This window comes from Marmota monax, unplaced genomic scaffold (genome assembly GCF_021218885.2).
Source record: "Marmota monax isolate L192 unplaced genomic scaffold, Marmota_monax_Labrador192_F-V1.1 WCK01_AAM20220418_F8-fsc00243, whole genome shotgun sequence".
In the NCBI taxonomy this organism is placed as follows: Eukaryota; Metazoa; Chordata; class Mammalia; order Rodentia; family Sciuridae; genus Marmota; species Marmota monax.
In genome coordinates this window covers 2,029,412-2,056,288 of record NW_026694604.1, presented here as the reverse complement: position 1 = coordinate 2,056,288, position 26,877 = coordinate 2,029,412, and the positions used below count along the sequence as shown (strand labels likewise).

At 43.9% G+C, this 26,877-nt stretch overlaps 1 protein-coding gene across 3 annotated transcripts in view; it reads left to right on the top strand.

Moving 5' to 3' along the window:
- Positions 1–26,877, top strand: part of Dnah2 (dynein axonemal heavy chain 2) — a 107,175-nt gene that overhangs the window by 79,591 nt on the left and 707 nt on the right. For 2 of the 3 annotated variants that reach the window (XM_058572053.1, XM_046422120.2), the window contains exons 66-86: positions 9,216–9,380; positions 9,900–10,025; positions 10,162–10,310; positions 10,384–10,450; positions 10,574–10,724; positions 10,972–11,120; positions 11,300–11,433; positions 11,580–11,724; positions 11,870–12,069; positions 13,617–13,743; positions 17,093–17,279; positions 17,474–17,622; positions 17,724–17,907; positions 18,105–18,295; positions 24,062–24,253; positions 24,419–24,603; positions 24,846–25,074; positions 25,145–25,296; positions 25,421–25,535; positions 26,362–26,538; positions 26,635–26,709. In XM_058572053.1, the coding sequence (XP_058428036.1) occupies positions 9,216–9,380; positions 9,900–10,025; positions 10,162–10,310; positions 10,384–10,450; positions 10,574–10,724; positions 10,972–11,120; positions 11,300–11,433; positions 11,580–11,724; positions 11,870–12,069; positions 13,617–13,743; positions 17,093–17,279; positions 17,474–17,622; positions 17,724–17,907; positions 18,105–18,295; positions 24,062–24,253; positions 24,419–24,603; positions 24,846–25,074; positions 25,145–25,296; positions 25,421–25,535; positions 26,362–26,538; positions 26,635–26,709 (3,249 nt within the window). The remainder of the gene's footprint in view (positions 1–9,215; positions 9,381–9,899; positions 10,026–10,161; positions 10,311–10,383; positions 10,451–10,573; positions 10,725–10,971; positions 11,121–11,299; positions 11,434–11,579; positions 11,725–11,869; positions 12,070–13,616; positions 13,744–17,092; positions 17,280–17,473; positions 17,623–17,723; positions 17,908–18,104; positions 18,296–24,061; positions 24,254–24,418; positions 24,604–24,845; positions 25,075–25,144; positions 25,297–25,420; positions 25,536–26,361; positions 26,539–26,634; positions 26,710–26,877) is intronic. The other variant, XM_046422121.2, reaches the window with a different exon arrangement.

The following is a 26,877-nucleotide window of genomic DNA, read 5'->3' as shown; positions in this document are numbered from 1 at the left end:
CCTGTGCTTGGGTAGGGCTGTGGCTGTGCCAGATGCCAAGGGGATTAGACAACCCTGACGGTGATTTCCTACAAGATGTACAGACAAGTAACTCTCAAACCAGGCAGAATGGTCAAATGCTTTTACCAGAGTAATTCAAGCTTGGTATGATGGTACACATCTATAATCCCAACTACCTGGGGGGCTGGGGCAGGAGGATCCTAAGTTCAAGGCTCCAGGGGCTGCAAGGTTACAGGGGCTATACCTTCATTTATGTAACCGTTCTCCCTTTGATGGACAAGATTGTTTCCAATCTTTTGATCTTCACTATCCTCTAATTTTGTTGATGCTATCTATATAATATTTAAAAAATATTTTTAGTTGTAGATGGACACAATACCTTTATTTTTATGCAGTGCTGAGGATCAAACCGAGTACCTCACACATGCTAGGCAAGCACTACCACCGAGCCACAGTCTGGTCAACTTAGCCTGTCCTAAGATTTAAATAAATAAATAAATAAACAAAAAAAAAGAAAGAAAAGAAAGAAAGAAAGAAAAGAAAGAACCAGAGATATAGCTGAGGGTAGAGCACAATATATGTGACAACATATGTGAGACCCTGGGTTCCATCTTTAGCACCACCAAAACAACAACAACAACAAAAAATGTAAACAAAAAGCCTTCAGGGACTGGGATTGTGGCTCAGTGGTAGAGCACTCACCTAGCATGCATGAGGCACTGGGTTCCATCCTCAGCACCACATAAAAATAAAATAAAGATATTGTGTCCACCTAAAACTAAAAAATAAATAATAAAAAGCTCTCAGAATTCTGCCAGTCTATCATTTGATTTTTCTACTGTTGACTTAATAGATAATACGACTATATCCCTAAAGTAATACAGCCACATGGTTTGAAATTCAAAAGGTCCAAAAGAATATCCGATAAGTCTCCTTCCCACTTCTGCTCTGTAGCACCCACTTTCCCCCAATGAAAGCAATTGATATTACAAATTCTTGTTCCAAAGGTGTCTAAGCTTATATAAGTAAATACATATATTTTTTTTCTTTTTTTTCTTACGTTATACACACTAGTCCAAACCTTACTATTTTATTTACCTATAAACTGAAGATTTGTTTTGTATCAATATATTACAGAATTTCTGTCTCTTTTTATTGCTGCATGATATTCCAATGGATGGTTACACCATCATTTATGTAACCTTTCTCCCTTTGATGGACAAGATTGTTTCCAATCTTTTGATCTTCACTATCCTCTAATTGTGTTGATGTTATCTTTATATAGACATTTAAAAAAAATTTAACTGTAGATGGATACAATACCTTTATTTTTATGCGGTGCTGAGGATCAAACCCAGTACCTCACACACGCTAGGCAAGCACTACCACCCACAATCCCAGCCCCTATATACACAATTAAAGTTTTTGTATAATGGAAGCTGGTCATACACCTTCAATTACTTCAAAACATTTGGAAAACATCTGATCCAACTTTCTCAAATGGGCTGACCAGCCCGAGGCTTAGTGAGACTAAGCACCTTGCCCAGGTCACTGGCTATTTCCTGACAGAGTAGGGGTTCGACCTCGTGTTTCCAACTCCATGGCACACTGCCCAGGGTTTGTTCTTGTCTTTTATTGCAGTAAGTGTCTTTACTGCCAGAAGTAGAGCTACCCTTAGGCCTCTTCTGTCCTGCCTGTGCAGAGAACCCTACCAGGCCAGGTAAACAGGCTTGTGTCTGTACCTGCTCCTCCCTGCTCCATTCCTGCTGCCACTGGCCCCTCCCGACCTCTCAGGAAGCCTTCACTCTTTTTACTCTCTCTTTTCTGAGAGTGAATAGTCACAGGTGTGGCAATTCACTTGGAAAGGTTTCTCATTCAGATGAATCATATCCTGGGCTAAGTAATTAGGGGTTGTTCCCTTTACATGTGAAAAGATGAGACCTCTGAAGTAAACTGCCAACAGTTCATTCACTGGACAAGCACTCAGGGTTAGGTCTCTTGGTGGAGGATCCATTTACACCCGAGAATCCCTAATTGATAAGACTATGCAGACAGGAGATCTGGGCGCAGTGGTATGTACTTGTTGAACTAGCTACTTGGGAGGGTGAGGCAGGAGGATCACTTGAGCTCAGGGATTCAAGGCCAGCCTGGGCAACATAGCAAGAATCCATCTCAAAACAAAATAGAACAAAACAAAAAGAGTAGGCAGACAGAACCTAATGTTCTCCCCATTACTGATAAAAGGCTGTATAGTTTAAGAACCAAATGCATCTTTTAGCAGAACCTCAGATCTAGGACTGTGCCAATACTAGAGCCCCACCCCAGGCCCATCAAGTAATAATCCCTGGAAGAGCCTAGGAATCTGCATTTTAAGAGCTTCCCTGTTAGAGCCAACCAGGGATAGGAAGGCCAGTACACAGTGCTAGGGCCCCCCTAGACTACATATCAATGCCAATCCTGAATGAACAGTTAATACTTGTTTGGGGTCATGAAAATATATTTTCCCCAATTAAAAAAAATTTAGTTGTATATGGACACAGTACCTTTATTTTATTTTTATGTGGTGCCAGGGATTGAAACCAGTGCCTCATGCATGCTAGGTGAGCGCTCTACCACTAAGCCACAAACCCAGGCCCCCAATTTTTAAAAAATAATTCAGTCCTTTATTTTAATTGTATGACACTTTACAAAACTACTTTCACTTGTTGTTGTTGTTGTTTCACCAAACCTATTGGGACCCCCTGGTGTTGAGGATCTCACAGAGATACAAGCTTGCAGGCTTTGCTTCAATCTGCAAAGACTACCATGCTTGAAAGCTGAGAGAATTGTGTTTATTACAGTCAGAGAGCATGTGTGTGGTGAAGGTTCCACCTGCATTCTCTACAGCAGTTCTCCCCTGTTAATGCTCAAGGTTTTCCCTTTGAATAAATAAAGAAGCCTTCAATTTTATGAAGGTAGTAAGTCTTGGTTAAATACTAAGCACCTTATTTCCCCTCTTGAGTCCAAACACACAAAAGTAACAACGTAATGAAGACAGTGAAAAATCTACACGCCTTTAGTCCTGCATGTACTAGCTGGCAGACTTTTTGCACAATACTGAATCGCACCAAATCTCCATTTCCTCATCTCCAAAATAGGTTTATCATGATAGATTTCTTCTTCATGACGTTATGAGATTTTATTTAAATCCCATGATAACCCATGTGTAATAATTGCACTAAATAAATAAATGGTAGTTATTATGATCATCAATATTACAGATTACAATATGCCAGGCCTCTGAATACTCTAAAGCTTTTGTACTAGATATGATCTAATCTGCTGTCTTACATTGAAACTTTGAATTTAATTCCAGATGTCATTTGCCCAGGGAAGGGCTAATAAATAATAAATAAACATACTATTTTGTTTAAGATTGGGGAGGTCACAGTCCCTAAGTACCCAAGCCCAATTTTGATAAGCAGCAAGGGTTACAAACCACTGGCTTAGAGATTGCCCCCAGAAGGCTCTGAGATGGATCAGAACAGGATCTTAATCTACTTCAAGGCAACTGTAGCCCCAGCGTTGAAAATTCACTTTCATTCCTATTTTCCATTCCAAATTATGTTTGGTCACATGGTTCAACATAGTATATCCAGAGGTTGGCAGTATGACTAAATGACAACATTAAAGCAGCAAATCTAATATTCTGTCCATTGGCACCTAAAATGACCTAACCCTGCTTCTACCTCATCAGCAGTAATGGCTGTGGTTCTATATTGTTGCTCTAGTGGTCTTTATCCTGAGACTTCCCCTTCTGTGTTAAGGTCACCCTTAATATTTCTTCCCTTTGCCCAGGTCAAAGTGATCTAAGCCCAGTTTCCTTGAAGCTGCCCTGCTTCAAACTGTGCTGCCTCTGTAGAAGTAGCACTCACCTGTGAACAAAGCCGCAGTCCCCTGCCAAGGTCAAAATAACACATGGTTGGCATAAAGCCTTCTGCTCTGGCTACGTGGTTAAAGGTCAACCCCATATGATCTCATACAAGCCTCTATAAACCACTTTAGTCCAGACAACTGTGCACACCTACAAATTCTAGCCCCAAGCAAATCTTCTCAGTGGGTTTTTTTCTGGTTTGCAGATATATTCTTGAGAAGATCCAATAACTGGTAGCCAGGTTCTATGCCTTGGTTCTAAACAAATTCAGAAATAGTTTGACAGCACATGATAGCATGTGCCTGTAGTTCCAGTTACTCCGGGAGACTGAGGCAGGAGTGTCATCTGGGCCCAAGAGTCTGGGGCCAACTTGGGCAAGATTCCATTTCAAAACAAAAACAAACAAACAAACAAGAATAAATAATAAAAAAAAAAGTTTGGCCAAAATGTCCCCTTTATAACCTGTAGGTACACAAGTTGAAGGATATAATATCTGTAGGCAAGTGGCCCCACTGGTAGTAGCCCCAAATTTTAGATGGAATTTCCTGATCTTAGGCAGTGCTGAGTGGGCAGGCCCCCCACACCCTGATGGAGCTGAGGGGAACTTGTACTTTCTGTGTTCTGCTCATTCCTAAAATGAAACTGAGTTTATTTGAACATTCTTAGTTTATTCTTCCCAGTTTCAATTAGAGCAGTCCTATGCCTTTCCTGGAGAAGGTGTAATTGAGTAAAAGAGTGGAAGAAGTCTTCCAATAAGCAAGGGAACACATAAAAAATTGTAACAAACTGAGTGTGGTGGCACACACCTGTGATCCCAGTGACTCAGAGAGGCAGGAGCGTTGTAAGTTCAAGGCCAGACTGGGCAACTTAGAGAGACCCTGTCTCAAAAAAGAAAAAGGACTTGGGGTTCAGCTCAGAGGTAGGGCTCAATCCCCAGTACAAAATCAGTCCTCCATGCTTATCTTGAAGCTGGTTACAAAGGTTGAATGTCACAATGCCATTACAAAAACAAACAAAATATGATCCCAGAGAAGGGAAAACATTACATCAGTTTACAGAGAAGAATGCAAACTTAATCTAATTGGTACCATCAGAATGAAGAAATCATATACACAAAACAAGGATTGGGATGGTAAGAGGGAAAGTCCAAACACAGAGAAAGAAAGATTTGTGGGAAAAATTTCCCCCGACAGTGCTGGGGATGGAACCCAGGGCATTTGCACATGCTAGTCAAGTGCTCTACTACTGAGTTATATCCCCAACCCCTATGGGATATTTTAATATTATTGAAGTATGACATCCAAAAGAAGAGTGGCAAAATAGTGTCAATGAATATAATATAAAAAGACAGAAAATATGATAGGGATATGAGAGACAATCCAACCAATGAGAATTTCTGAAAGAAAAAAACAGAATCAAGGGTAACATAGAAATATTTAGCAATCGGTTCGATGTGTACATGACTGATTCAAGAATGCCTGGGTCAGAAGCAACTGAGTCAGACACTGGTGCTCAGCATCTGGGCATCTGCTCAGATCATGATACCATCAACACTGCTTGTGACATTCAACTTTTGGAATCTGCCTGGAGACAAAACATGAGGACTCATCTTAGACTCTGAATGTAGGTGTGGTCAACCCTGACAATGTAAAAATGAAAGTACATCTGAAAAAGTTGAAGGGGGTGCAGAGATTGGTGAGGGAAAAAATAGGCAATACTTCTGAAGCTGAAGGTTTTTTTTTTTTTTAATATGTACGTGTGTGTGTGTGTGTATTTTTAGTTGTAGATGGACACAATACCTTTATTTATTTATTTATTTTTATGTGGTGCTGAGGATCGAATCCAGGGCCTCACACATGCAAGGCAAATGTTCTACCACTGAGCTACAATCCTAGCCCCAAGGGTTTTGTGATGCTGGGGACTAAACCCAGGGCCTTGTACATACTAAGCACACACTATACCACTGAGCTATATTCCCAACCCCATAAACTGAGGTTTTTTTGTATTTTTGTAACAGGGATTGAACCCAGGGACACTTAACCACTGAGCCATATCCCCAGTCCTTTTTTGTATTTTTTAAATTTAGAGACAGGGTCTTGCTAAGTTGCTTAAGGCCTCGCTACGTTTCTGAGGCTGGCTTTGAACTCGTGTGAAACTCTTGCCTCATCCTCTTGAGCCACTGGAATTATAGGCATGCACCACCATGCCCAGATAAACTAAAGTTTTTAACGTTATTTAAAGCGAAAAAGGTAACCAGTAGAAACAGGTATGGTGGCGCATGCCAAGCCCAGCTACTGGGAATGCTGAGGTAGGAGATTACAAGTTCTAGGCTAGCCTAGGCAATTTAGCAAGATCCTGTCTCAAAAAAATAAAAAGGACTAGGATTGTACCTCTGGGGTAAAGCAGCCCTAGGATCAATCTCTAGTTCCAAAATAAATAAATAAATAAGGCTGGGAATGGGGACTGGGGCTGTAGCTCAGTGGTAAAGTGCTTGCCTTGCACATGTGAAGCACTGGGCTCAATCCTCAGCACCACATAAAAATAAAGAGAGAGAGAGAGAGGAGAGAGAGAGAGAGAGAGAGAGAGAGAGAGAGAGAGAGAGAGAGAGAGAGAGAGAGAGTGTGTCTATCTACTAGAAAATACTTGAAAAAAAAAAAAAGCTGGGAATGTAACTCAGTGGTAGAGTGTCCCTGAGTTCAGTCCCCAATCCTGGTGGGAGAAGAAAAGATAACCAGTAGAAGAACTAAAACTATTAGTAAAGAGAAAGGAGAGTGGTATGGAGGTATAAGCCCCTGGATTCAATAATATAAATTGATATGTGAGGAAAAGCAGTATTAAATATACTCTTGTATGTATAGAAGACCTTTGGAAGGAGATAAAGAAGTGGGTTACATTGGCTGCCTCTAGAGAAGAGGTCTGGGTAGGTGGGAGGTAGGAACAAGATACGGAGGAAGACTTTCCTGGTCCTGATGTTCTTGTGCCTTTGGAATTTTTAAATTCCTATTCACAGAGTAAACAATTAAACTTAAAAAGAAAAAGCAGTATAAAGATGTGCTTAGGCATGTTCAAGGATATTTATTATACAGCATGCTGAATAATAGAAGGTTAGAAAAAGACAAATGTGTCTCCATAGATTGGTTAACAAGTTATGGTTCAATCACAAGAATTTTTTTTTTTTTTTTTTTTTTGCAGCTGTTCTAAAGAATGAGGCAGGGGTGGGGGAGGGCATAGCTCAGTGGTGAGAGCAGCGCTTGCATAGAATGCACAAGGCCCTGGATTCTGTCCCCAGCACTGATAAAACAAATGAAAACACCCCCAAAATAGTAATCTGGGCACTGTGATCCCTGCATGTAATCCCAGTAACTCAGGAGGCTGAGGCAGGAGAATAGCAAGTCCAAGGCCAGCCTGTGCAAATTAGCAAGACTCTGTCTCAAAATAAAAATAAAGAGGGTGAGGATGTAGCTCACTGATAGAGCACCCCTGCATTCAATCCCCAGTACCACATTAAAAAGAGAAAATAAAAGATTAAAATAAAAAAAATAAAAAGGAGCAAAGTGCAGAACAGTGTCATAGTGTGTAACCATTTATTTAGAATTCCATCCATTTGGGTCTGGGCAGTGTGGGACATACCTGGGCAGTGTGGTGCTGATCCCAAATTCAAGATAAGCCTCAGCAACTTAGCAAGGCCCTGACTCTAAATTTATTTATTTGTGCTTGTGCTTTCATACTGCTTGCTTATCTGGGCAATATGCTACAATCCACATTTATTCTCATATATAACAACCCAGACAAGGCTCCAGAGGGTTGAAACTCACTTGGTATCACTCAGTAAGAACTGAGTTATTTCTCCTTTATAATAGTGTGAATATTTCCAAGGTTGCAGGCTGATTCTCCCAGTGGGGAGTGGGGCACAACCGGGGAGGGAGCTCATGTTTATAGTATGCACTCAGTGTGTCACCCCACCCCCATGTTCCTCAAGGCAAAAAGAGCAGGCAGTACAGTCTGTACTCTGGCCCAGTGACAGCTGGCCATCATGGCCCACACACAGGATCTTGGACAAGGCTGCACCAGTCCTTTGCTTTTGAATGAGGTGAAGGATTCAACCTTCCTAGTGGCCGTGGGTTGAGGCAGGCTTATCCAACATACACAGGTCTTCCCAGGTGCCCAACTCTGGTGTGGGCAGGGCCTGAGACTTGGCTCTTTCTGTTGCCCAGACTCTCTCTCCTTAAGAGTTTGTTTCTAGCTTTTACTTCCTCTTTTATGCTTCTTCCTGAGGTATGGCCTCTGGCATAGAGCAACAGTTGTTTCTACACTATCTGAACCTAGCTTGCCAACCTATATAATGTGTTTTATCTATTTATTTATTTTAGTTGTAAATGGATACAGTACCCTTTTTTTAAAAACACCTTTATTTTTTTTAATTGATTTATATGCAGTGCTGAGGCTCCAACCCAGGACTCTGCACTAGGCAAGGGCTCTACCACTGAGCCACAACCCCAGCCCAGATACAGTATCTTTTTATGTCTTTATTTTTATGTGGTGCTGAGGATAGAACACTGTGCCTCACATGTGTGAGGCAAGAGCTCTGCCCATGTGGGTTATTTTATTTTATTTTTTTAAGACTTCAGGAATAGTTCATTTATTTTCAAATAGTTTTTGGCAATAACAATTTTTATATCATTGATTTATTAGGAGATAGACATTTCTTTCAACATGTTTATATTATTTTAAATCTTTACAATTATAATTCAGAGGAAAAAATTATTATGCTTATTTTATTTTTTGAATTTTTTTCTATTGATTTTATTATTTTTTTTAAATACACAACAACAGTGGAATGCATTACAATCCTTATTATACATATAGAGCACAATTTTTCGTATCTCTGTATATACCATGTGGTTTATTTTTATTTTGCAGTACTGGAGATGGATCTCAGGGCCTGGTGCATGCTAGGCAAGTACTTTACCACTGAGCATATCTCCAGTTTCTTCTGTGTTTTATCATGCTTCAAGAAGGTCTCTGTTCCATACCCAGCCTTGAGTTTTATTACCAAGTAGTTTCTGGGCTCTAGGACAGGGCGGTGGACAGAAGGGAAAGGAAACTATTGTATTTCAACCTACTCCTCACATCAGTCCTATAGGGTAGTTATTATTCTTATTGTCCATATGTGGGAAACTGAGATTCAAAGAGAGTACTTCACCCAAGGTCAGATGGCTACCAAGTGGCAGACATGATTTGAACTAGAACCATCTGGCCTTGAGCCCCAGCACTCCATGCTCTGTTCTCTAATTCCTCCAAGGTGGCGGAGAAGCTGGAGATGCTAAAGAAGCAGTACGATGAAAAGCTGGCACAGAAGGAGGAGCTTCGCAAGAAGTCTGAAGAGATGGAGCTCAAGCTGGAGCGGGCCGGGATGTTGGTGTCTGGGTTGGCTGGTGAAAAGGCCCGATGGGAGGAGACAGCGAAGGTGAGATGGGTCACAGCACCAGGCTCCCCTTCTGCTCATCCTGCCCATTCCTAGAGATCCATCCCCTTACCTCTGAGGGACAGTTAGGGAAAACAAGGACACCTGGGTGTAGAGAAATCCAAGAACAGGCGGGTGGGAGTCCTCCCCTCCCTCTCCTCACTTGTGGGGAAAATATGGAAGGAAAGGTGTTTATACCTTTGGGGGTCTGCTTCAGTGTTTGGACAGGGCTGAAAGCACACAGAAGAACAGCCTGTTGACCTGACAGACCACAGATATATGCCCTCTTGTCTCTACCTCTCTGTTGTTATCACCAGAGCCTAAACATGGCTGTCAGAGGTGGGAAACACCAAAGTGATTACAATCAGGCTAGAGATCTTCAGAGCACAAAAGTTTAAGGGAAGGAAAGAGTCTCTTTGATCTAGATGGGGTCCAGGGGGAAGTGCCTTCAAAAGCATTCCAAGTGTCTCCCAAAGGCCTGGGGCCCAGACGGTTTATACCTACCTCCCTACTGTCTGCCAGGGCCTGGAGGAGAACCTGGGATACCTGGTGGGAGACTGTCTCCTGGCAGCTGCCTTCCTGTCCTATATGGGACCCTTCTTGACTAACTACAGGGATGAGATTGTCAACCAAATCTGGATGAAGAAGGTGAGATAGGTGGGGTCTAGGTATGGAAGATAAATGAGCTCTTAGGGTGGCTCTGGGAGCAGGACCTCTGGGAATATTAAGAGGTGTAGGGATACTGCTGGACTCAAGCTGAAGTTTGGGATCCTTCTCTCCCCAGATCTGGGAGCTTCAGGTTCCTTGCTCACCTAACTTTGCCATTGAGAACTTCCTGACCAATCCTACCAAAGTTCGGGACTGGAACATCCAGGGGTTGCCCTCAGATTCCTTCTCCACTGAAAATGGTATCATTGTTACCCGTGGCAACAGGTAAGGATGTCGTAAGGAGTGAGAAGCAGAGGAGGGACAGAGCCTATCTCCTAAATGACACTTCCTCCTTCAGGTGGGCCCTCATGATCGATCCTCAGGCCCAGGCCCTGAAATGGATTAAGAACATGGAGGGAAACCAGGTATAAAACTGGGGGGCTAATTGGGTCACCCCAATAGAATCCCCTCACAGGCCTCTTTCTGAGGTCCTGTCCTGGGACGTGGTATCCCTCAATGTTCATTCCATCTTTCCCCTTTGCTTTTAGGGCCTGAGTGTCATTGACATGCAGATGAGTGATTACCTTCGAGTCCTAGAAAAGGCCATCCAGTTTGGACAGCCAGTGCTACTTCAGAATGTGCAGGAGTATCTGGACCCCACACTCAACCCTGTGCTCAACAAATCTGTAACTCGAATTGGTCAGATCCCAGACTTAACTGTGGGCTTAGGTTGTGGGACAAGTCCTAGAGAGCAGCCAAGTGGGACACTGGGGAGGAAAGGGTGGCTCCTTGGCTGTGTCTTCTACTTACTTGTTCCTTCGTACAGACAGGCTTGGACTGGGCTTTTAAATCAGGCTGAACCACTACCCCAGATGTTATTGGAAAATGGATCAGCTCATACCTGGTCATGTAGGACTCTTGTCCTTGACCCATTTTGTGATTGCAGGTGGTCGGCTGCTGATGCGCATTGGTGACAAGGAGGTGGAATACAATCCCAATTTCCGTTTCTACATCACCACCAAGCTCTCCAATCCCCACTATAGCCCAGAGACCTCAGCCAAGACCACCATTGTCAACTTCGCTGTTAAAGAACAGGTGGATAAGGGCTGATGCCCAGACTGATCTAGGATGAAGCGGGAAGGGCTGTAGAGTTTGGCTGGAAGAAGCTCAGAGTAAAAGGCTATGCTTGAGTCTGGCAACTGAGGATGAGGGTCTTGGGAAGCATAAAGGGAAGAAAGGAGTGAGACCCTCACCATGAGTGCTGCTACTCCCAGGGACTGGAGGCCCAACTGCTGGGCATTGTGGTTCGGAAGGAGCGGCCTGAACTGGAGGAGCAGAAAGATTCCCTGGTTATCAATATCGCTGCTGGCAAGAGGAAGCTCAAGGAGCTGGAGGACGAGATCCTCCGGTGAGATCTTGCCCCTCCTGCCCACCGTCCCATTGGTCTGTAGCCAGCTGGTCCTGCAAAGCTAGCATCCCAGAGGCAGGATGATCCCCTTCTCTCCAGCTCAGTACCCAAACCCCTCAATCCATGTGCCCCCTGGCTTCCCCTAGGTTGTTGAATGAGGCTACAGGCTCCCTGCTAGATGACGTGCAGCTGGTGAACACCCTGCAGACATCCAAGATAACTGCTACTGAGGTGACAGAGCAGCTGGAGACCAGTGAGACCACGGAGATCAACATTGACATGGCCCGCGAGGTAGGCTCCAGCACCCTGCAGTTGCCCCTGGTTAGCCACCAAGAAGCAACTCTGATGATGTTGACTAAAGGCCCTTTTTCCTTCTCTGAGCCTCTGCTGCATGCCCTGCCCTTCTGCGACTCTGACTCTGTCCTTCCTGATGCAGGCTTACCGCCCGTGTGCTCAGCGGGCGTCGGTGCTGTTCTTTGTGCTCAATGACATGGGACGCATCGACCCCATGTACCAGTTCTCATTGGATGCCTACATCAGCCTCTTTATCCTCAGCATTGACAAGAGCCATCGAAGCACTAAGCTGGAGGACCGCATTGACTACCTGAATGATTACCACACCTACGCTGTCTACAGGTCTGACGGTCTGCCCCACATGAGCCAGGCAGGAGGCCAAGTGACTGCCTCTAATTCTTCTCCTCGGGCTATTTCTAGCAGAGTACTTTCCCAGGCCACCTTCCTTGGTCCACTGTTTTCTCCTTACACTTTTCCTGGGAAGCTCATCCATTAGAATCATCTATGGGTTGCTTGTTCTCAGTTTAATACCCTTATGTCCCCATTGCACTTTGGATATGGATATACATCTGTCTACTATACCAGCACTTCTCTAATGCTAAGCACACATAAGGCACCAGGGGTCTTGTTAAAATACAAATTGGGATTCAGGAGATCTGTGACAGGGCCTGAGATTCTGCATCCCTATCAAACTCTTAGAGGAGCTGTTGTTTCTGGTCAGTTGATCACATTTTGAGCAGTAAAGTACTTGAATTCTCTACCTGCACATTCTACAGACCCCTCAAGTTCAACTTGTTTCAGATCAGACTCAAAATCTTTCCTCTTCCACCAGAGTCCTCATCTTTGAATGACACCAATGCCCACCACCCAGTCATTCAAATTAGAAACGCGGAGTTGTCCTTGACTCTTCCCTCTCAAATCAGTCACCCAGTTCTGTTCATGAATATTTCTGCAAACCACTCCCCTGACCCACCTCATTCTCCCCAGTGACTGCTGGGGAGATGGCTGGACCTTGATGCAGGTCTTCATTATCTTCCTTTCTTAATTGCACAACAGTCCCCTAATAGGTCATCCTGCCTTTCAATTTGTCCCTCTCCATGTGTCCTCTCAGAGCTGCCAGTGTGAGCCTTTCAAACACACAAATCTGACCCTGTCACTCCTTTGGTGATTGTCTCATCTCCGGTGGCCCACAAACCCTCTGTGGCCTGGCCTCCACCCGCCTCGGCCTCCTTCTTCCCCGGCTCACGCCAACTGTCCTGGCACCACTGCCTGTTCCAGCCCCTGCCCCTGCCCCTGCCCCTGCCCCTGCCCCATGCTCTTCTCACCCATTGGCTTTTGCCTATGCTCTCTGAGCTCTCCTGGGAGTGCTCACCTCTCTGCTTCTCTCACCACCCAATCAACCTGCTGCTCCCCCTGTATCCGCCAGATAAGGCTGGGCGTCCCCATCTGCATTCCCTTAACACTCCTGCCACCTCTTTATAGTGCTCTGCACACCTTCCTAACAAATGGCTCCTGTGTCTCTGTGTCAGAGCAGGTGGCCTCCTGACTCTTCCATAACCCCCATAAGGACAGAAACAGAGGCTGACTCATCTTTGTCTTTAAGACTTAGCAGAGTGCCTGGCAGGACAGTGGCGAGGGGTGGGGGGGCTCAATATTTTGTTTCTTAATAAGAACTGGGTGCCTAATTACCAGTGAACTTTGGGAAAATCACGCCATCTCTCAAGGCCCATAGTGCCTGGCTGTTGCCAGGAGGTTCAGTTTAAGTTCTAAGGCCTTTCTTCTGCGTAAGGCTCTGTGTTCCTAGGATCTTTATTCAGTGAGCGTTTGTGTTGGACATCCTATCTCCACTTTGCCCTACTCATTCCATCCTCCCTGTCCCCTTCTTCCAGGTACACCTGCCGCACCCTTTTTGAGCGCCACAAGTTATTATTCAGTTTTCACATGTGTGCCAAAATTCTGGAGACTTCTGGCAAGCTCAATATGGACGAGTACAACTTCTTTCTGCGTGGGGGTGTGGTGAGTCGAGCAGAGGGCACATTTCAACATGGGTTGACCAAGGTTGGGGATGAGGGCAGGTGTGATGAGGACTCTGGACCCAGGGGGTCAGGCCCAAGCCTTTAGCATGTGAGCTCAGAAAAACCATGCCTGGAACAGGTGCCCAGTGAGTTCCCTGGGACTGTGGAGGTGACTTGTCATGCCCCCCTCTGACACATAGTACAGGCTGGGCCTTGGGGCACCTCTCACCTATGACCCACCTCTTCCTGTGATCTTGCCACTGTTTTGCTGCCTCTCTGTCCACTCCTTTCCCAGTCTTAATTCCATGGTCACTATCACAGTCTGTCCCTTGCAGTCATTTCCACCCTTTGTTCCTCTGTCTTTTGTCTTGTATATACTTGGCAAAACCACCACTCTGCTAGATCTAGCTCCTCTTCCCTCTCTGATCCTGTGTAGCTGAGGCAGCTGAGCATGACTGGAGAAAAGCACATCCACACTGACTAGATTCTCTTTAAATCCATGATCATGAGCTTCACATGGACATTTAAAGCTACCAGACAACCCTGCTGCCTTTCCCTCCCTCTAGGATAGCAGTTCATTTCTTTGGCCGCCTTCCCTTTATCTCTCAATTGGATTCTAGCCACAGCCTTCCAGCACCCTCTACTAAGCTCTCAAATCAGTAACTCCAGAGGGCTTTTTAAGGTGGGCACCACTGGAGAGGATTCCCCATCACTGATGTCTCCCACTGTCCAGCCCCTCACTCCAGATGCACAGGCTGCCTTGCCCTCCTCTATAGCTCTGTCATATCTGTGCCCTGGCTGTGCCCTCTGTGCTGGGAAACTATTCCTCCAGGTATTCACTTGGCCCTCTCTTACAAGCCTTACCTCAAGGAGGCCTTTGCACTTGTGTGAGTTCTCTCTCTCTTTAATCTCTTCTCTCATCTCTCCCCGCCCCCCCACCCCCACCCCCACCCCTTGTTCTGGGGATTGAACCCAAACCCAGCCCTGATCTTCTTTTTGTTTTTTGGTACCAGGGATTGAATCCAGGGGGCGCTTAACCACTGAGCCACGTCCCCATCCCTTTTTTGTATTTTATTTAAGGACAGGTTCTCACTGAGTTGCTAAGTGCCTCGCTAAGTTGCTGAGGCTGGCTTTGAACTCATGATCTTCCTGCCTCAGTCTCCCAGGCTGCTGGTATTCCAGACGTGGGGGTGTGGTGAGTCAAGCAGAGGGCACGTCTCAGCATGGGTGACCAAGGCTGGGGATAAGGGCGCCACCATCCCCAGCTTCTGATCTTCTTATTTAATACTTCACACTACCTCTTAGCACTTCCAATCTCCTTTACCCCCTCAGCTTATTCTGTTTCTTCTTGGCACTGCCATCTTTAATATACTAGATAATTCACTTTCTTGTTACATTCTTGGTTTGTAACCTGCCCATGGGTTCCTAATCCCATGTTGGAAAATAACCTCCTCAAGGGCATAGATATACATCAGATTTGTTCAGTGACATATGCCAGCTGCTTAAAACACATATAACAATAAATATGTGTTAAAAAATTGGGCACCGTGGTAGTCCCAGCTACTTAGGAAGCCGAGGCAGGAGGATCACTTGAATGCAGGAGTTTGAGGCCAACCTGGGCAACATAGCGAGACTCCATCTCAAAAAAAAAAAAAATTGGTAAAAAGAGAGGTTGGGGATGTAGCTCAGTTGGTAGAGTGTTTTCCCCGAATGCACAAGGGCCTGGGTTCAGTCCCCAGCACCACCAAAAAACAATTGGTAAAATGAATGAATGTGTGAATGAACTGTGAAACAGTTTGTGCTTCTCAGTAGAGTAAGGCTCCAATTAAGGTTAATAAGATTGAGGGCTGGGGATAGAGCTCAGTTGGTAGAATGCTTGCCTCACACCCACAAGGCCCTGGGTTCAATAGCCAGCACCACCAAAAGGCACAAAAAAAAAACCCACTTTAATAAGTTTAATAAAGTTTGGCCGTTCATAACCCACTTGAATCAAATGTATGAAATATGATATGTCAAGAGCTATGTAATGTTTTGAACAACTAATAATAAAAAAATAAGATAAAATAAAGCCTTTTATAACAGAAAAAATAAATAAATAAAGTTTGGCCATCAAACCACCAGAGGGCACCAGCTTCTTGGAGTTCAATTGTGATAGCTGACAGTAGTGAGTCCTAACTGCAGCTGGTCCTATTTATTCCTGGATAAAGGAGAATTCCCATCCATCTTGGATTCATCTCCTCGTTCACTCTATTTCATGCAAGACCAGTTTTGGCTTTCTTACAAAGAAGGCGGAGAAGAAGGAGAAGAAGAGGAGGAGGAGGAAAGGGTGATGGAGGGGAGGGAAGAAAAAGGAAGAAAAAAAAAAGAGAAATGGGAGAGAATAGTTAACTTCAAAATATACGTGATTTTTGATAGACAGCAATTGCACATTTTTCTACATTTTTATTGGTGCATTATAGTTGTGCATAATGAGATTTGTTGTTACATATTTGTACATGCATACAATATAACAATGTAATTTGGCCAATATCACTCCCCAGTACTTTCTATACCCTTTCCACCTCCCACCAGTTGGTCCATTTCCTCTACTGATCTCCATTTGATTTTTATGAAATCCACCCCCACCTTTCTTTTTCCCTTTTCCTTTCTAGCTTCTGCATATGAGAGAAAACATACAATCCTTGACCTTCTGAGTTTGACTTATTTTGTTTTTTAACCTGATGGTCTCTGGTTCCATCCATTTTTCTGCAACATAATTTCATTTTTATTTATGGCTGAATAAAATTCCATTGTGTATATATTTTTTCTTTATCCATTCATCTGTTGGTGGACATGTAGGCTAGTTCCATTGTTTGGTTATTGTGAATTGTGCTTCTATAAACATGGGTATGCATGTATCACTACAATATGATGACTTTAATTCTTCAGGGTAAATATTGAAACATGGAAAAACTGGGTCATATGGTGGTCCCATGCCTAGTCTCTCGAGGAGCCTCCATACTGATTTCCATAGGGGTTGTAGTAACTTACAGTCCCACCAATAGTATAAAAGTGTTCCTTTTTCTCTACATCTGTCTAGTATTTATTATTTGTATGCTTGATTGCTGTCATTCTGACTGATGTGAGATGAAATCTCAGTGTAGTTTTGATTTGGCGGTGTTGTACATATTTATGGGGTACATTGTGATACTTCAATATGCATATATAGTATGTAAAGATCAGATCAGGGTAATTGGCATAGGCATCCCTTCAAACATTTATCATTTCTTTGTCTAGGAACATTCTAAATCAATAACTATTCTTTTGAGGAGTTCTCATCAATCTCTTCTGCCTCTCTCCTTCCCTTCAAGGTCCTGGATCGGGAGGGTCAAATGGATAACCCATGTACGAGCTGGCTGGCGGATGCCTACTGGGACAACATTACAGAGCTGGATAAACTGACCAACTTCCATGGACTCATGAATTCCTTTGAGCAGTATCCTCGGGACTGGCACCTGTGGTACACCAGTGCTACCCCAGAGAAAGCCATGCTGCCAGGTACCCAGGCCTCAGAACCTCCCTCTGCTTGCCATTCTCCTTCCCTCCATTCAGCCTTTGTTTGCCCTTCCCTTTATTCTTCCTCCCTCTCCCCAGCTCCCCTCCACTGGCTGCTCTCCCCACAGGTGCCTCTTTGTTTCCATTCTGGGTCCTTTCAGACTCTCTCCCTCTGCATTTATTTTCCTCATCCCCAGGTGAATGGGAAAATGCCTGCAATGAGATGCAACGCATGCTGATTGTTCGCTCCCTCCGCCAGGACCGGGTGGCATTCTGTGTCACTTCTTTCATCGTCTCCAATCTTGGCTCCCGCTTCATTGAGCCACCTGTGCTAAACATGAAGTTGGTCAGTGGCTCTGCCTCCTGTGCTCTGTTGTGGTCTCCTCAAGCTCGCTGTCTTGCCTCAGCTCTGGGGCTTTCTGCCTGAGGCTATCCTTGTGCTTCTAGGTGATGGAAGATTCAACTCCGCGATCCCCACTGGTCTTTATCCTGTCCCCGGGAGTGGACCCCACGAGTGCCCTGCTCCAGCTGGCAGAGCACACAGGCATGGCCCAGCGCTTCCATGCCTTATCTCTAGGCCAGGGCCAGGCCCCTATTGCTGCTCGGCTCCTCCGAGATGGTGTGATTCAGGGTCAGTGTCCATGCCTTCTTTCACACTCATACTCAGCCCTGGTCCTCTGACTCCAATCATAGTACTATGACTCTAATAGCTCCCACTTTGCCAGAAGGCCCCAGGAGTGGCAGACTTGAGTATTGGACACCACCCCCACTGCCACCAGGTGGAAAGAATAAGGAATGTTTCCCTCTGACACCAGCATCTCCTTACAGGACATTGGGTGTTCCTGGCAAACTGCCACCTGTCATTGTCTTGGATGCCTAATCTGGACAAACTGGTGGAACAGCTGCAGGTGGAGGACCCTCACCCTTCCTTCCGTCTCTGGCTCAGCTCTAGTCCCCACCCAGATTTCCCTATCTCAATCCTGCAGGCCAGCATCAAGATGACCACAGAGCCACCAAAGGTATGGGTGGCTATCGAGGACTGGCATCAACAGAGTCATCTGATCTGCATTTCCTCTTGATGGCATCAGAGAGAGGTCTTAACTATAATAACAACATAACTTTGTTTGATTTTATTGTCCTCTAAAAACATTGAGTCTCTCTTCTTTGTGCCAAACTCCTAGAACATAATAGTAACATCTAACATTTCTTGAGTGATTATTATGTGCCAAGCAGTTTTCTAAATTCTTTTCATTTGTTAACTCATTTAATACACATATACACATACAACATCATGTAAGAACTGTCACCCCCAATTTACAGATAGGAAACTGAAGCACAGGAAAATGTGAGTGAGTATTCCAGAGTCAGAATATGGGTAGTTGTGCTCCCAAATTCTTTTTGTGGGGAGTGGGGTACTGGGGATTGAACTCAGAGGCATTTACCACTAAGTTATACTCCCAGCCCTCCCTCTCTTTTATATTTTGAGACAGGGTCTCCCTAAGTTGCCCAAGTTGGCCTAGAACTTGTGGTCCTCCTGCCTCAGCCTCCCAAGTAGCTGGGATTACCGGCATGGGTGTCTGTGCCCAGCATAGTTTCTGTGTGTGTGTGTGTGTGTGGCGGGGGGTGATAGAGATTGTACCAGGGGTTCCTTTTTATTTATTGTTTATTTTGAGATAGGATCTCGCTAATTTACCAAGGCAAACTTGTGATTGTGATCTTCCTGAGTTCTGGAATTTCAGGAGTAAGCCACCATGCCCAGCCCAATTCATTGCTTCAAATTGCAGAAACTTCCTGTTTCCCAACATTTCCTTACATTCCCTTCCTAAAGTCACACTTCCTGGACTCCTAGTCTCGATCTCCTTCCTTCTAATGCTCTAAAAAGTTCTATCTCCAATATTACAAGCTCACCATTGAAATGCAATGATACTTATCTTTTAAAATCTGCTCATGTCATTACACCCCACCCACATAACCCCTAGTAAGTTATTTTGGTAGCTTTTTATTGCTCTTCCTTGAGTTCAAAAATCACACCATATGAAAAGCACAGGGATCTGCTTGTCAGTTACCTACAAAGAAGTACTCTGAACACATTTCACACATTTATCATTCTAACCCTCCTTGCCCACCCTGGGGTAGTTGACACAGTTGACTGTCCCTGGCTTCTCTGACACAACACTACTGTTTCTCCATCTGTCTGTTGACACATCATTTATTACTTCTGTTTCCTTTTCCTCTTTGCCTGTGGTCCTATCTCGGGACATAGTCCTTGATTCCTGACTTCTCTCATTCTATATTTCCTCTTTTCACAAGTTCATGGAGAAGTTGTCGTTTTTGTGATTTCAACTCTTAATTCTTGTCTCTGGCTCCAATGCCAAGCTCAGTTCTAGATCTGAATTGCCATCCAATTACAAAACGTTTTCTCTTGTCACACCAGGCCCATAAACCTCACACTCTTAAACAGAAGATATCAGCTCCTTCAGTATCGTTTACCTTCTCTTCCCATTTTTGTTACTGGCACTACTATTTTAAATAATAATAATAATATGTAAAAAATTTTTGCCTTTATTTTTTCTGCCAATAAAAGTATTCTGTGCCCCTTCTCCTTTTGGACTGGTGATTGAACCCAGCAGTGCTATACTACTAGGTGAAATCCCCAGCCCTATTTATTTATTTGGGTACTAAGGATAGACGACAGGGGCTCTTGATCACTGAGCCACATCAACCCCATTTTGTATTTTTCTTAGAGACAGGGTCTCACTGAGTTGCTTAGCCCCTCATTTTTGCTGAGGCTGACTTTGAACTCACAATCTTCCTGCCTCAGCCTCCTAAGCTGCTGTGATTACAAGCATGCATCATTACACCCTTATTTTTTACTTTGAGACAGGGTCTCACTAAGTTGCTTAGGGCCTTGCTCATTTGCTGAGGTTGGCCTTGAACTTGTGATCCTCCTGCCTCAGCCTCAGTCTCAGCCTCAGCAACTTCTGAGGCCCTAAACAACTTAAGGAGAACCTGGCTCAAAATAAAAAGAGCTAGGGACATAGCTCAGTGGTAAAGCACTCATGAGTTCAATCCCAGTACAAAAAACACAAACAAACAAACAAAAAAATCAGGTCAAATAGTCCAGAAATTAGTCACCAACATAACAGAATATTTTGCAACACACACACATTTTTCAGTTTTGGGGATGAAACCCAGGGCCTCAGTTATGTTAAGCAGAAGCTCTGCCACGGAGCTACATCCCCAGCTCCTTCTCTTTTAAGAATCCATTTATTTTCTTTTTTAATTTTAGAATCTTTTTTGGTCTTCTAAGAGAAATGTGCATCCTGTGATGAGCAGAGGTGTGTAAATTTGGAGGAAGTGATGCTTAGGAGTGCTTAATAAAAGTGAAAGGCAATGATGAGTCTGAAGGAGAATCTAAGAAGAGGGAGACAGAATGGCTCTGCAATGAGGAGGATCCAGTGGAGAGCAGGTCCTTAGTCCTGGTTGGGTCCAAGAGAGCTTTTTCTGCTGCAGATGCGGGACTTCCCCATGATCCACCAAACCGTCAATGAGAGCAGAAAGTTCAGGGTTTACTTGGTAAAATTGAATTTCTTTTGGGAGCTGACAGATATTCATCAGTTTAATATTTTTAAATAGAAAAGTCACACGTTATTCCAGAAAAACTGTAAGAATAAGAATAGTACAAGGACACACCCACTTATGTTACACAGATTCATCTGTTAACTTCTTGCCCCATTTGCTATATCATTGATAAATCCCTCCCTCCCTCTCTCTCTCTACCTCTCAGCAGGGGCAGCCATGCACACATGCATGTAAGCACATGCACACACACAGACTTTTTGTCTGAACCATGTTAGAGTATATTACATATATCATAATTCTTTACCACTAAATACTTTACTGTATTTCAGTGTGAAGAATCCAATCCTAAGAACAGGATGTTGTACATAATTGCAGTGTGCTCAGCTTCGTCAATAAATTTAACACCAATACTATATTTTTATTTAACCTATTCTACATATTCCAATCTTGTGAAATAAACCAATAATGTCCTTGATAATCCACCACCTACACACACACTACCTACCACAATCACCACTAAATCCATCCTAAGACCAGATATGCCAATTTTCTCCTTTGAAGAAGGCCAATTTTTGCATTAGGAAATACAAAGGCAGTCCAGATAGTTAAGGGTACAGAGGTTCATCTGAGTTTTATTTTAAATAAGAAAGTCCCTAAAGCTGGGCTTGGTGCTGTATGCCTGTAATTTCAGCTATTCCAGAGACTGAGGTAGGAGGATTGCAAGCTCAAGGCCAGCCTGGGCAACTTAGCAAGACCCTGTCTCAAAATAAAAAGCAAAAAGGACTTGGGCATGTAGCTCAATGGTAGAGCATTTGTCTAGCATGTGCAAGGCTCTGTGTTAAATCCCCAGCAACACACACACACAAACACACGTCCCTACAAGCACAGCCAGTTGCCAGTGTAAGGTATGGTTCTAGAGCATATTCTTGGATTACTTCCTTTTATCTAGTGTTTTTATTAGATATTAAGTAAGTCATATTTATATCTGCTTAACACAAATATTTACAAGATATATACAGGATATAAGGATCATGATTCAAGAATACCTGTGTGTCCACCAATCTTCTTTTTTCAGTGTTAGGCTTTGAACCCAGGGTCTTGCACATGTTAAGTATAGGCTCTACCATTGAGCTACATCCTCAGTCTTGAAATTTTATTTTGTTTCCACATGGATAACCAGTACCATTTATTGAATAGTTCACAATTATCTTTCTGATCCATAATGACTGCTCAGCCTTAAATCATGCTTTCATATATGTATGGGTTTTTGGGTCCTTTTTTCTATTCATTGGTCAAGTTTTTTTTTTTTTTATCCTGGGATCAATACTTATAGATTTATTCACTATATAGATTTATAATGATTCTCAATAACTGGTAAGGCAAATTCTCTAAACTTACTGTTCTTCAGGGTATTCTCAGCCTTTTATTCTCCAATATAAAGTTTAGAATTAGCTTGTCAAATTCCCCCAAAAAAGATTTATTGAATAATTTTGGGGAAAATTAACATCTTTAGAACAGTGAACCTAATCCATGAATATAGTATATTTTGCCATTTTTTAATGTCAATAACATTTTGTAATTTTCTCCATAAGTATTTGTATATTTTAATTAGATTTGTTTCTAGTTACTTTACATATTTTGATGACATTGTAAATAGCATTTTTAAAAATCACATTTTTGTTATTGCTATCCAGTATTCTCCCTTCAAGTTTCTCATTGCTCTATCCTATTGATCATAGATAAGTTTTCTTTAAGTGACAGGGATGTAGCCAAAGGGATGTGCTTAGCATGCATGAGGACCTGGGTTCAATCCCCAGCACCAAGAAAACCATTCTTTAACATATCACTCATCCAGCTAGGTACGATGGTGGTGTCTGCCTGTAATCATAGTGACTCAGGAGGCTAAGACAGAAGGTTAGCAAGTTCAAGGCCAGCCTGGGCAACCTAGTAAGACCTGTCTCAAAAAGGGCTTGGGATGTAGCTCAATGGTAGAGTGCTCCTGGGTTAAATCAATCCCAGTACCACAGGGGAAAATAAATCCTACTCAAGATAGAGTGTGGCTGCATGATGCCTAGAAAATCAAGTCCAAATGGCTCAAATGATCATTCTTCATAACATGGTCCTTCTTTCCCCACCTATGCATCTGCATTTGACTTCATCCTCTCACTTAGTTTCTTCTTTGGGCCTTTTTCCCTTTGATTACTTCTATCTTCAAGGAACCAAGATCCTCCTCTCAAGTCTAATCATAATCATATCCTACTCATTTGTAAGATGTAGTTCAATTCCTAACTTATTCAAGGAGCTTGCTAAATCCAATCACACAGAATGTTCCTCCTTAATCATACTGATGATATACAATGTCCTTTTAAATCTATAGTGAACCTTTGCACTTAATTCTGCACATTTTTGTCAATTAGCAAGTTACATGGGATTATGGGTGTAGCTCTGGGGTAATGTGCTTGCCTGGCATATGCAAGATCTTGATTTTAGGGCTGGGGATATAGCTCAGTTGGTAGAGTGCTTGCCTTGAATGCACAAGGCCCTGGGAACCACTAAAAACAACAACAACAACTTGATTTCAGCCCCCATCACTGAAAAGCAAAGCAAAACAAAAACCATCACCACCACCGCCAACAACAATAAACAGTTGAACTGGATGTGGTGGGACACACCTGTAACCTCAGTGACTCAGGACCCTGATGCAGGAGCATCACAAGTTTGAAGCCATCCTTAGCAACTTAGTGAGAACCTGTCTTAAATAATAAATAGAAAAGGACTGGGGATGTGGCTAGTGGTAAAGCACCCCTGGGTGGTTCAATCCCCAAGTACAAAACAAAAACAAAATATAACAAAGTTGCATGTATTTGTCTTTGCTTTTGTTCATATTTCCTGACACTCCCAAATTGAGTTGGTTGATCTATCCTTGAGAACACCATGGCTGAGAGTATCAAATGTAGAGGATCAAATGTACAAGCCACTGACCTACACAGGGCCCATGTGTGAATCAGGTAGAAAAAGGTACTTAATTTTGTAAATGGGTGCACATGTTGGCATGCAGATCAAGGGTTAGATTTTAAACTCCATTCACCTCTTAAACCAGTGCCTCTGTGCAGTGAACAACCTCCACAACTGTACACGGTTGTGCTAGTGGCCAGATTAGGCATGAAATATGTCACCTTACCTCTGTATTTCATTGCTCCTAGGGACTAAAGGCCAACATGACACGTCTTTACCACCTGGTATCGGAACCACAGTTTTCCCACTGCACCAAACCTGCCAAATATAAGAAGTTGCTATTTGCACTCTGCTTCTTCCACTCTGTATTACTTGAACGCAAAAAGTTCCTGCAGCTTGGCTGGAACATTATCTATGGCTTCAATGACTCTGATTTTGAGGTTTGTGCTAGCCAGGGGTCCCACATCCCAGTCTTCTTTCCTTATATTTCCTGCCCCATGGCAGCCTTTTGGGAATATTGGCTGACAGAAAGCCTGTGTTAAAAGCCCCTTTAGGAGGGATCCTGTCATAACTGTATGTGGGGCTGGGGTTGGGACAATGCACAGGTGTCAGAGAACCTGCTGAGTCTCTATCTGGATGAGTATGAGGATACACCCTGGGATGCACTGAAGTACCTCATCGCTGGTGTCAACTATGGTGGACATGTCACAGATGACTGGGACCGGCGCCTGCTTACAACCTACATCAATGACTATTTCTGTGACCAGTCTCTATCAACTCCATTCTACCGGTAAGGGGAAGGTGACATTGAGCAGGGGACAAAAGGACACGGACCAAGTGGCAAGGATTGGGGGCAGGGGAAGTGTTTGAGCAGACAGCATGAGATTGAGAGAAGACCGAGTTTGTAGGTCTGGGAGGGGCAACAAGAGCCAGGAACTGGACAAACAGGACATGCACAGGGACTGGGGTCTTGGTCTGGCATAGAAACCCAAGTTCTGGTGACATGGTGACAATGATGCTGTGGCTCCCCAGGTTGTCAGTCCTAGAGACTTATTTCATTCCAAAAGATGGAACCCTCGCCTCTTACAAGGAATACATCAGCTTGTTACCTAGCATGGACCCTCCCGAGGCCTTTGGCCAGCACCCCAATGCTGATGTGGCCTCCCAGATCACAGAAGCAAGAACCCTCTTTGAGACTCTGCTTTCTCTGCAACCCCAAATCACACCCATCAGTGCTGGTGGCCAGACCCGGGAAGAGAAGGTAGGATCAGGCAGACCCCTGGCGGGGAGTGTTGAGGAGGAAAGGCTGTGCTGAGCTCATGCTTCCTCAGGTCCTTGAGTTGGCTACTGATGTGAAACAAAAGATCCCCGAGATGATTGACTATGAGGGGACCCGAAAACTGCTGGCTCTCCACCCCTCCCCACTCAATGTGGTCCTTCTGCAGGAGATTCAGAGATACAACAAACTCATGGAGACCATCCTGTAATATGGAGAGGGGCTCTGTGGAATGGGAGAAGGGGAAGGGAAAGGCCTTCACCTCCTGGCTGGGTATGGCTCTCCCATGCCCAGCCAAAGTTCAAATACTCACCTACTTCATCCTGCTTAGGTTCTCACTGACAGACCTAGAGAAGGGCATCCAGGGCCTCATCGTCATGTCAACAAGCCTGGAAGAGATTTTCAATTGCATTTTTGATGCCCACGTTCCTCCGCTCTGGGGAAAGGCAAGATTATACTACTGTTGATTAAACCTGTGCTAACCAATGAGCTCTCCTCTCACCACACCCCCATCTTCTGATTCTAGGGAGGGCCAGAATTTGAGGTTGCATTGTGGCTCTACCATTCACTGACTGTGAGACTCTGCACGATTTATTAACTTACAAACTTACTCAGAGAAAGTTACTAACCTCTCCAAGTATGTTTCAGAGATTTCCAGTACTGTGCATAATAGTCAATAGGTACTTTATTAATAGTACAGATTGAGAAATCTGAAATGTTCCAAAAATCTGGAACTTTTTAAGTGCCAATATGATGCTTGAAAAGTTTGATTTTGGATTTTCAGACTAATGATACTCAGCTGGTAAAGTCTGTCAAATATTCCCCAATCCAAAACAACATTCCCCGGGGCTGGAGATGTGGCTCAAGCAGTAGCGCGCTCGCCTGGCATGCGTGAGGCCCGGGTTCGAGCCTCAGCACCATATACAAACAAAGATGTTGTGTCCGCGGAGAACTAAAAAATAAATATTAAAAATTCTCTCTCTAAAAAAAACAAAAACAACATTCTCCAAAATCTGGAACAATTTTGGCCCCAAGCATTTCAGATAAGGGATGCTCAACCTGTATTGAGGTCACTGTTATTAATTGTTGTCATTTTCTGTTTCTTTCTTGGGAATTGGCTTTTGGAGAGTTGTTGCCCAACTGTTTTGGAGAGTTTTTGGTTGAAGAGCAGGGGCTGACACCACATCGTCTTCCCATAGCTGCTCAGGTGCTCAAATAAAGTTCTGAATGTATGATGGAATGAATGAGCACAGGCACTGCCTCCTCCTCCAGGCATATCCCTCACAAAAGCCACTGGCTTCATGGACCCGGGACCTGGCCATGCGTGTGGAACAGTTTGAGCTGTGGGCTAGCCGGGCACGGCCTCCTGTGATCTTCTGGCTCTCTAGTTTCACCTTTCCCACTGGGTTCCTTACTGCTGTGCTGCAGTCATCAGCTCGCCAAAACAATGTGAGCAATGTGGAAAGAGGGAAGTGGGAGGGATGTTGGGGGATATGTATTTACTCTCCTCTCTGGGCCTCCCTTATTCTCACCTTCAACCCTCAGATTTCAGTGGACAGTCTCTCCTGGGAATTTATTGTTTCCACAGTGGATGACAGCAACCTAGTGTATCCACCCAAGGTGGGAATTGGATAAGCTTTGGGCTCTGAGAAAAAGGGGATTTGGTGGAGGAGAGTCGTGGGAGCAAAAGTGAAAAGTTCATCAGAACAGAAGGGAGGACAGAGTTAGGTCAAGGGTGCTGGCAACTTAGGGTCTAAATTTCCTCCTACCTACCCTCACCTTTCTGTA